General features: G+C 37.4%; 2 protein-coding genes across 2 annotated transcripts in view; one reads left to right on the forward strand and one right to left on the reverse strand.

Moving 5' to 3' along the window:
- The first annotated feature begins 611 nt into the window (after window positions 1-611).
- LOC107703586 (dual specificity protein phosphatase 4-like) lies at window positions 612-6,205 on the forward strand. Its single transcript, XM_016506271.1, has 4 exons — window positions 612-1,111; window positions 1,812-1,939; window positions 2,464-2,683; window positions 4,617-6,205. The coding sequence occupies exons 1-4, from the start codon at window positions 736-738 to the stop codon at window positions 4,994-4,996; spliced, it is 1,104 nt and encodes a 367-aa protein (XP_016361757.1). The 5' UTR covers window positions 612-735; the 3' UTR covers window positions 4,997-6,205.
- An 885-nt stretch (window positions 6,206-7,090) lies between these two features.
- LOC107703465 (tankyrase-1-like) overlaps window positions 7,091-11,365 on the reverse strand; it is a 104,624-nt gene continuing 100,349 nt past the window's right edge. The window contains exons 23-27 of the mRNA XM_016506082.1: window positions 10,340-10,414; window positions 10,124-10,229; window positions 9,766-9,952; window positions 8,776-8,932; window positions 7,091-8,681 (exon numbers count right to left, since the gene is read on the reverse strand). Coding sequence (XP_016361568.1) covers window positions 8,595-8,681; window positions 8,776-8,932; window positions 9,766-9,952; window positions 10,124-10,229; window positions 10,340-10,414 — 612 coding nt within the window. The 3' untranslated portion in view covers window positions 7,091-8,594. The remainder of the gene's footprint in view (window positions 8,682-8,775; window positions 8,933-9,765; window positions 9,953-10,123; window positions 10,230-10,339; window positions 10,415-11,365) is intronic.

Below are 11,365 nucleotides of genomic sequence, written 5' to 3' on the forward strand. Positions count from 1 at the left end.
AAGCGTATAGTTACCATCACGTGGTACAATGGAAACCACACAATGTGTGTAGAATCCATCAAACATACATTATTCATTCAAAATAAATAAAGCGTATTTACAGTAGGCACAAAGCACCATAAGGGTACCCACGCTAGGCGGTAAGCATTAATTAAACAACAAAAAATAAAAACCTAAAACACTTCAGAGTACATAACTGACTGGAAAAAAAAAGTACGAACTACCGTTGAGTTTTGTGTGACAAATGTGATGGTTCGCGCAGGGAATTATGTGAATTCCCTTTTCATCAACTGCACTCTTAACTATAAGTCAGCTATTTATTTATTGCTTATGTAGTGCTTTACACAGTTTTGCGTAGGGCCCCCATAAGTCTAGGATCGGCACTCTATATTATTATTATTTCAATTTCATTTCAGCAAACTATCTTAAATCTGATGGCTGAATTCTGGTTTAGACGAGGAAGGCGGTCACCATCGAGCGTCGCTGATTCTTATGAATGAAGAGCGCTCAATGAATGGAGCTCGTAGCAGACGTCATCTCCGTTGTGACGTCGCGATCCTTTTATGGAGCGCGCGTCTGAAGCCCATTCATAAAACGGAAAGAGAAGCGCCCGTGGTAGTAAAGCTCTCAGGAGGGTAGCACAACATTACACTGCGCACTGGCAACGCTGGATTTGACGTATTGTTGTTATTAAACCACCATTTGACCTTGACCAGTCCCCGTCGGAGGAGGAAAATGGTCACAATGGACGAACTTTGTGAAATGGATTGCAGCGTTTTGAAGAGGTTGATGAAGGACGACAGTGCGAAATGTCTGCTTTTGGACTGCAGGTCGTTTCTGGCGTTCAGCGCCGGTCACCTCCGCGGTGCTGTAAATATTCGCTGTAACACGATAGTTCGGAGGCGAGCGAAAGGCTCCGTGAGTTTGGACCAGATTCTGTCCGGTGATGATGAAGCGAGAGCCCGTCTGAAATCAGGGCTGTACTCCGCCGTGATCTTGTACGATGAGCGGACCTCCGATACAAACACTATGAAAGACGACAGCACAATCACCCTGGTACATAACGCTTTGTGTAGGGATACGTTTAGAACAGAAGTCTATCTGCTAAAAGGTAATTCAAATCTACACAAAAATCTATTGCGCTTTTGTATTTCTTAACGCAACTGTAGCTTACTATCTGAAAGAATGCTGCCGTGTTCTGATAAAATATCTGTTTTCATTGTGGTCAGCTCTAAGATAATGCATTTTAATGCAGCATTTTCTCTGCTGGACAGTCCAGTTTAGGCCTAAGATAGTTGCTGTTTTTTTGGAACACTCTAACTGGTCTAAGCTTGTCCAGGCTGGTTATTCGCTGCGTGACCAGTTAACATGTTCCAACTTGACCACCTTGAGCTAGTATGACCAATTAGAAACTAGCCCCAATGTTCTGAAGAAACCTGGATCATGACAATAATTTTCATCTGTTTCTAATTTTAGAGTTATTTTATAGACCAACAATTTAATATGCTTCACATTTCTTCTATAGAGATTCATGCATTTTATTATTTAGTAGGCCTTTTACATTGTGTTAAATGTATTCAAAATGTCATAAATGTATGGCTTGTCTGAAAAGAGTGCGACCGCAATAAAACAATGAAATCATTCCATTCAAGTATAAATTAGGGGAAATTAAATTCATTTTCCTGATCTTAGATTGCTGGTTCTAAAAACCCCTGTAAACAGCCAACAGCCCATCTAACCAGCTTTCTTTAAGCAGGAGACAGTTTGAGCAAATGTATCGAATATATATATTTTTTTTTTTCACTTTCTAGGAGGCTACGACAGATTTTCCACACAGTATCCCGATTACTGTTTGAAAACCAAAACACTGGCAGTATCCAGCCCTCAGTCGAGTGTGGAGAGCAGCTGCATCTCCTGCAGAACTCCACAGCATGACCAGGTAACTACATTAGCAGCAGTGGATACTTTGAGGTCAGCTAATGGGCAGCATTGTGTAACATTAAACGTCCTGTTGACTGCTGTCCATCCGCTGCTCTTTCCGGCTGATTTGGCAGTGCTTTAGAGTGCGTTCGTCCGGCCTTCCTCTGTGATAGGGGGTGTATTGTGTCAGACACTCCAGAATGCTTCAATGTTGATTCCCACATCGATCATTTCCTGTCTCTACAGCTTGTTAAGCAGGCCACCGATGACATAACAGTGGGCCAAATCAATATGCATTTCCAGAATAAATAAACTGGATGTTATTAGCATGACCTTTTTATAGCAAACAGAGGTGTAAGTGGTTTGATGCTGTAGTCTGCTGCAATGCTTTTGATAATTTATTGATAGAGACCTGTGATTTCATGAATATAACGACAAATGAATAAAACCATTTATCTTTTAATTAATAAATACATTTATTATTATTATTTACATGTATTTAATATTCATTATTCTAATTTTTTGTCACTTTTTTTATTACAGGGTGGCCCTGTGGAAATCCTCCCCTTTTTATTTCTTGGCAGTGCCCTCCATGCATCTAAAAAGGACATGCTAGATCGTATGGGCATTTCTGCTCTATTGAATGTATCTTCAAATTGTCCGAACCATTTTGAAGGGGATTACCAGTATAAGTGTATCCCGGTGGAAGACAACCATAAGGAGGACATCAGCTCTTGGTTCATCGAAGCCATTGAATTTATAGGTATGGTCATTATTATATTAAATTATTATATATATATAATACATTTTTTTTTTTATTATTATTATATATAGATTTGTTTGATTTTGTAAATTGGGGTTTGGATGGTTAGGGTAGGTGTACATTAGTCTTGGTTGTTATGGCTCCTTTCAACTGCAAATTATGTGCAATTCATCAGCAGCTAAAACGATGATCTGCATTGCAGAGCTTTTACAAGAATTACATCCTCCTTTTTAGTCTCGCATCCGTTTCAACAGCTTCAACATCTTGGTCAGAATATGTTTGAATGTGTTTTGACGTAAAGAGTTCTTTGATAAATGCGATGATGAGAATTGAAGTGAGATTGTCATAGGTGCAAAATACATGATGAATTCTGTGGTATGGGTGGGTCTTCCTCATAAAAGGGTTTCCGTGACTGAGCGAGGGGGTGGGGGGGAATCCTGTATATCCAATTTCAGCTCAGCATCCTCTGCACTAAAGCAAGGTCCCCAAGTAGGTTCACCGCATTTGATCGCACCATTCTAGGTGTGTGTGTGTGTGTGTGCATGTTCTTGAATGTATGCGTCAGAGTGCAGAGCTTAGGGACCAGAGTCTGACTCATCCTCCATTCAGGGGTGCCTTGATACTGGAGTTACCTCAGATCTGGGTGCATATGGCTGTGCAAAGGCGTATACGCAGACAGTAAAGTGCACAGGAAAAAGAAATCTGAGTAATGGTTGGATATATGTGCTTCCTCTCCCTTTGTACTATGGACATGCCACTTTTTTGTTAATTAGCAGCTCGTTAGTAATGGCAGCTGGTGCCTGTGTGGTGAATGGTGTGAAATCCACCCCAGAACATTTTGCCTGGGTGTTGAGTGTTTGTTGTCCAACTGTGGCTGTCAGCTTTGGGTGAATGTGTAATTTCCAGTTCTGTGTGTATTTCTAGAAATGCATTGTCCTTATTATTGGTCGTTTTGAGTGGTAATAATACGTACAAATCACAGCTCATTGTACATAGCAAACTGTTAAACTGGCAACAGGGATATTATAGTCTTGAAAAAAAAATGTTATTACTTTTTTTGTATTAAGTTTTATTTTAGATTTGTTTGTTTGTACATTTAATTTGTATCTTTTTAAAAATGATTAGTTATTATATTAAACTACGATCGGTTGTTTTGCTTGTCAATCAGTCAGCCTCTTGTTTGATTGGATGGGCTTTTTGACGCTAGTGAGGCATGGAAGATAATTAAATCAGGCCATCCAAGGTCAATAGAAAATGAGAACACTTAAGTATTTTCTCTGTAAGGTAATAGTTTAAGTAGTAATTTGGTCAACTTATATACTTTCCGTCTAGTTTTCTCTGTTTTGCAATCTCCTGTCGTGTTTCCTGCACCATTTTCAGAGGGGACTCTACTAAATTTCAAGTGCAAATGTAAAAAAAAATATGTACCCGGATTGATTGGGTGTTTGCACTCTAAATTGAATGAGATAATAAACAATAGCAAGAAAGATGTTTTGTACCGAGTTCCCTTCGCAAGCTGCATGCAAAACCAGACATAACCTATGCCACGACCAGCATTGTTCGAGTCATGAAAATTTTTTTCATTTGATTCAAATGATTCGGTTCGTTTAATGAATAGTTAGTAAAAAATCGGCAAAGTCAAGTTACTGTTTAAATCAGTCCGACAAATTGTTCACTGAATGAACTGTGTGAAAAAATGAAGAGCATGAGTCTCAAAATGATTTTCATTTTGTAGTTGAAGATGACAAAAATTGAATAAGAAAATACAATAATAAAAATAAGAACAGCAATAATACAAATATATATTATTATTATTAAATGCATATTAAAATGTGACTTCTGAACCTGCATCAAAATGTTGCGGGCGTCAGCTTCACAGTAAATACAGTAGGGCTTCACCTGTGCTTAACTAAACTCTCTGCTCTTTCCTCAGACTCCATCAAGGATTCCAACGGTCGTGTTCTGGTGCATTGTCAGGCTGGCATCTCACGGTCAGCCACTATCTGCCTGGCGTACCTGATGAAGAAGAAGCGTGTGCGCCTGGAAGAGGCCTTCGAGTTTGTTAAACAGCGGCGCAGTATCATCTCCCCCAACTTCAGCTTCATGGGTCAGCTACTGCAGTTCGAGTCTCAGGTGCTGGCCACTTCCTGTTCTGTAGAGGCCGCCAGCCCTTCCGCCACTCTCGGGCCCAAGTCTTCCTCCACCCCCACATCGCCCTTCATCTTCAGCTTCCCCATGTCAGTAGTGACGCACAGCCAGTCCAGCAGCCTCACCTACCTACAGAGTCCCATCACAACCTCACCAAGCTGCTGATACAGCGCAAGACTGAAAAAAACTGCTCACGAACTCAAGAAAGGGTGAATTTTTCAGACGTTCTTCACTTGGCACAATCATGTGGTCGTTCCAGCTGAGCTGCACCTTTTTTTTTTTTTTTACGGCTTCACTGGTGACCCGTCCTCATCTAACTCACCCTGCGGTCTTCACCACACATTAATATCAGAAGAATGAATCGTAATATCCTGTGGGGACTGTTCAGCTCCTTCATTTCCTGTGGTTCACTTCCAAAGACTTTGCGATTGGCCTTCCTGAATTCCTTTAATAGAGACGATCGTGGCATTACCTTTGGCAGGAAGTGTCTTTCATCGAGTTGGTTTTGCATTTGTCAGTGCATTGTACAGAGAAGGTACACAGACACTTTCACAAGACGCTTGCGTCGCCTTTCTTTCAGACTGATCGCGAACAAGACATTCAAAGCATTTCAATCTGCCATACAGATCCGTTCCTGTCACAGATCAGAGCAATAACTTGATTCTCCTTCCTCCCAATCACCACCAAAGCACTGTATGGTCTGTTTTTTTTGTATTTTGAAATGTATATATTGTGTGAAAAGGATTTGAAACGTTTGGTTTTCTTTGGTAGTTTGTACTGAGGAGATCTTATGAATTATTTCTGCTGTATGCCTTACCAACTATGACGTCCGCACGGAATGTTCTCATTAATAGACTATTTAACAAATAGTGTAGGATAAATCTGGGTTGTACACTGAACCCTTTTACACTGGAAGTTAGGAATGGGACGATTGGGAAGCCACTTTCCATTTGTTTTGTTTTTAATATTCCCCTTTGAAAAGCTCTGTGAGGGAAACATGCCTTGAAGAGTCCATATAGCAGCTGGTTTGTTAATGTGTGTGGGGACCTACTACTTTTTTTATGAGATTGTGGGTGCCTTTTATAGCACTTTTAAGTGATGTAAAATTGATTTGAGGTTTGTTTTGCACCTCACCGGAATTGAAGTTGTAACCGGGCAGTGCTTCCCACTCTTTTTTGGCATGTTAAGTGGTTTGTCTGTCAAACACTGATGAGATGAATGCAATACTTTTTACTGTACTTGTGAAATGTTATTGTCTGACGACTAATGGCAATATCATACAGAGGGTTACGATTTTTTTAACTCTACCCTGTTCTGTTGTGTTATATGTACATTTTATTTATCTCACGATTGTCATTAAATATAAACTGTGTTCTTTAATGAATGTGTGGCGTGATTACTTGTAGTATAGACGAAAAAAAGCTACAGATGATGAATCATATTTGTTTTTGAAGAGCCACAGCGCCTCCTAGCGTGTGTTCTGATTTCACCGTCAATTCTGACTCATGGAAACAAACAATCCTTCCCACTCATTTCCCGAGAAGTTCGCTGAAAAACATTGAAATAACAGCGGCTTCCTTGACCAGAATCCACATAACCCTCAGTGACACGCTGCAGCAAAACTGCAATACGTTGAAAGCAATTAATTTACATATATTTTCATTAAATGTTTTAAAATTATGCTGAATTAGAAGCTGAAATGTTACATAGCTACAAGGCACACAATATGGGTCACTGCTTATGGACCATTGTTGACTATTTGCGGTAATATTAAAAGCATTTTTTCTTACATATTTAGTACATAATTACATCATAGTCGTGAAGCCTTTAAATTATGTTTAATGTAGCCTAATGTGAATTAAAAGTAATACGCAGCGCTCTGAAAAACGTTTAGGCCTTCTAGGATTGAAGGTTTTTTTTTTACCTGATAGTTCCAGGTTTTTCATTTTACTTAAATCTTAAACTTTACAGGGGTTCAGTAAACTACGTGGATGTTATTATTATTATGATGACGATGTAATTTTACAATTAAGTACAGCAGACTTACTTAAATTAAGCATATCACACACACACACACATGAAAATAAACAGTTTTAGTGTTTTTATTTTTCACATTTTTATTTTATTTTATAATTTTTTAAACAAGCATTTAAAAAAATTATATCTGATATATTTAAATGATACATTTTTTTTTAATTAAAAAAAACCAATGAAACGGAGTAAGAGTTCAGAAAGTGTGAGAAAAGACAGCAGACAGTATTAATGACGTACTTTATTAAGACCTTTTTACATGATTGAGGAGTGTTTGATTAGTCCGAAGATGGCTTATGGTAGACAAGCCGTTTCTGATTAGAGTTCACAGGAACATGGAAATGAAGTAAAAATACAGCTCAAAGAATTGAGAAATAGTTCAGGAGTTGGTCTCCCAAATATTGGCTTGGGGGGAGCAGTGGACATGTCTGTGCTCATACTACTAAGAGAAGAAGAAAGGTCTGCTCTCTTCCTCTCTGGTTTGAACACACAGAATCCTGGAGTAAGGCAGATGACCTCCAGTACACAAGTCTAGAACCACAAACTACACCTGAGCAAAGCAACCAAACCATGAGACTTTCAGAGGTAGAGCCACGTTCTTCATTTCATTCTGTAATATGAATGCGAGTCAGCCGAGCCTCTGATATCAGTAGTGTGTAACAGGAAAAGCGTTACGGAAACCCTCGTAAAAGAGGCGTTTCTCTGACGCCAGAGAAACAGGACTGGAATGAACAAGACTGAGGAATTCTTGTGGTTGTGATCTAAAACATATCGAAAGCAAAAGCAGCGACTTCCAAAGCGGAGTCATTTGGTCGTCCAAAAATATAGAAGGAAAGATCTGAAAACAAGATTCCCACTTCCTTTACAGTACTAATAAAACCCACTCTGCATCGGTAAACAACATTAAAAGCTATACAAAGGCATTGTCCATTACACAACCTGTACATTACTGGACATTTTTTTTAACCTATGTCTTTTTAAAATTAAACTTAAGACATGCTTAAAAGTGCAAATTCTTTAAAAGATGCATTTTGGGCTATGGCAATGGAATGGGACATTCTGACCAGTATTCCTGTGCAAAGATATGTAAAAAAAAAAAAAGGAATAAAAGCATACAATTTTTGCTATTTTGTGGTCAAAGGTCTTTTGAATAGTTCTGATTCCTGCATCAACATTCTTTTTGATGGCTTTTTTTTAATAATGCATAAAGAAAATTAAAACCACAACAATGAGATTTTCAGGGTCTTCAGTTAACTTCAATAATGGAAAGGAGGATTGCTGAAATGTCAGGTCCCTTTGAGACGTGGTCCATTATTGTGAATCAAACAGATGAAAATACAACAGAAAGGTAATTAATCACAGTAATAGTAAAACCATTTCAAAGAAAGGAAGTTAATGCTTGAACAGTGTTAAATTGAATAGAATGATGGGGAAGAGGTCACTTGTTGTCTTTCACGGAGCAGGCGAGTCCTTTCGTTTAGCCCTGAAACAGCATTATGGCCGATATCCTGACCCTTGACCTGAAAAGGAAGGCCAGGACACGGCCAGCCAAGGCAACTCTTTCTTGTAAACACTCACAGGGACATAAATGGAGCCTAACTGCAAATTAAAGAGGCAGCGCAGAGGTTTATGGGTGAGCGGATGCGATTCCTATCATGTGAGGAGGCGTCTGTGGATGTGTGTGAGATGTTTGGGTAACAGTCTGAGCGTTTCGCAGGGCCGCCCGTGTGGACTAGGACTTCTGCTCTGCTTCTGCCGGGGATGGAGGTGTGCTGTCTGGCTTGATGATCTGGTATATGATGAGGTACTCTGGGAAGGCCTGCAAAAACACAGAGTTGGAAATGAACCAAATATCTACTACCTGAAAAAAATGTGTTTGTTTTTGCCATTGTTAAATATCTGAGCTCTCTCACCTGTTCCCCTCGGTAGATGACATATTCGGCGTAGGCTAACCCGTTGACGCTGGGACGGCCGATGACGGAATGATGCCCTGGAGGAGCGTGGGCCATCTTCATGGCACTGAACTGCAAGAAGGATTTACCCAGAGTCACCCGGCAAAACAGCATCTGCCTGCAAACAGCACAATTTGCAATAAATAATAAGATAACATTATATTTGAATGAAATTATGAAAAATAAAATATATAAAATAACAAATATAATTATATTTCATTATTTTCTCTCCACACACACACACACACAAAACATTTTATTTTAATTACTAAATTACTATTGTATTTTACATTATATATAATTTATATTTTATGATACACACACAAATGACAAATAAACACACGCACTCACACACATATATAATACAATATAATTTATATTTATAAATTAATGTATAACTTATACACAATTACAGAGCACAATTACATTTGCAATAAATAAAATTATATCATTACATTTTAATTAAAAAAATCACAGTATAATTTAAAATATAATAATTTATAATAACAAAAACAATTAATAAAATATATATTAAATACTAATACGTATTAATTTGACTTAATAGGATCAAAACTTAAGTACAGTTTTATGTTTGTGTCAATAAATTATTACATAAAAGTACACAGGATCCATGGACAGTTTCAGAATAATTTGTAATGCAATAATATTTAAGAGTTGTAATAAATATTAATGAGTTTCATTAATTTTAAGGCATTTAATTTTATACTTTTGAGTAGTTTTGGGTCAATTTCATGTCCAGTGTTACATCCGGGTCCTAAATCTGAACTAGTTGAGAAGCACTGGTTTATATTATACACAGCACCATCAGCTGGTCATGTAGGGTAAGTGCTCCAGTATTTCATTCATAAGCAACCCATCAGATTCATATCAGAGCTTAGTCTAGGATCTCTTGTAATTATCTTCAAGAGGAAGAAACAGATGTGTATATACCGGTGACAGATGTAACAGGAGCGGTCTTTATGTGTGGGGCAGCCTGTCCCTCCTCCAATGCCGTACACATACTGGTTGCTTTTAGAGGAGTTCTCTGCAAAGTAAATCCCTGCTCCAAACATCCCCCCTATGTAAGCGTGCCTCTCATCAAACCCTTTATGAATGATGGCGTTGATGAACGGTGACCCTGTAGATTAAGAGAAAAAGGAAACTGATCATCCTTAGGTAAAAAAGCGGGAAACTGGAATAACATTCTTTGAAAGAAGCCTTTGAGTCAGAAACGGGGGAAAAAGGTTCTTTTGTAGCTTAAACTTTCCCAAATAGCACTTCTGACAGGTCATTCATCTCGTGACAGTACCGTGAAAGAGCATGCGCTCGTTGTGATGGTTGTGGTTCTCGTCTGTGATCTCCTTCTGTCTGTGTGCGTAACGCTCCCTCAGCTTCTTGTTCACCACCTTTTGAATCTGTACCAACAATGAACAAAGTTCTGACATCAGCGCACACAGGATCAACAGACATTCAAACTCTTAACTAATCAAAGATGTCTAGTATTAATGTAAATACTCATACTCACCTTCAGGATGTTGTATCTGCTGAAAACACCCCCAGCATTGCCACCATCCCTGTGCTCTCTGATCGTACTTTGCAGCTGTAAAACAAAAAAATTATATAAAACACAAATCATGTTACATTATGAAAAATGTAAGAACACGCAGCCCTTCAATAGGACTTTAGTTTTATCACACAGTAAAATAACTAAATGAAAAAAAAAAGTAAAATAATAAAATAAGACTACAATTAAGTTATATAAGGCTTTCAAATTATAACAAACATTTCAATATAATAAGATCAATTAAATAAAATAGTAAAATAAGACAACAAAGTTATAATTAGGTTAAGTTATAATTTTGCATTTGCATAACATTGCATACTAAAGTAAAATGAAATAAGACAATAAATGATAACTTATTACACAATACAAGAATTAAAATACCAAATGAAATAAAATAGTAAAATAAGATTACATAATAAGTTATAACTTTTCACACAATAAAATATAACATAAGACTACAAATAAGTCTATAATTTATAACTTACACACTGAAATAAATTAAATACAATTAAAAAATAAAATTAGACCAAAAATAAGTTACATAAGAATATAAATAAGTTATAACTTATTGCATATTAAAATAAAATAAGACTACACATAAGTTATAATTTATAGCACACACCAAAACAAAATTCATTAATAAAATAAGTCTACAAATAACTTACATAAGAGTTATAACGTTTACTGCACACTAACACTACAGATCACATTCCATACAAAAAACTATATGATAAAAAAAAAAAAAATTTAGTTGTTGTTTATGCATTTCTAAATTTATCTAATTTATAGCGCCACCAGTAAAAAATGATCAAATAAAAATAAAACCTAAAAAAGTATCTATACAAACTAGGGCTGCACGATTAATCGCATGCGATATTTAACGCGCCTCTTATCAGTAAAGCCGGTTCTGTAATCAGCGGTAAATCTCCATCACCTGCGTGCTTTCACATTGAGCAGCATTAACTACACAGAGCCGTTGTTCACTGA

The sequence above is a fragment of the Sinocyclocheilus anshuiensis genome, unplaced genomic scaffold, assembly GCF_001515605.1.
Source record: "Sinocyclocheilus anshuiensis isolate Anshui unplaced genomic scaffold, SAMN03320099.WGS_v1.1 scaffold330, whole genome shotgun sequence".
Taxonomy (NCBI): Eukaryota; Metazoa; Chordata; class Actinopteri; order Cypriniformes; family Cyprinidae; genus Sinocyclocheilus; species Sinocyclocheilus anshuiensis.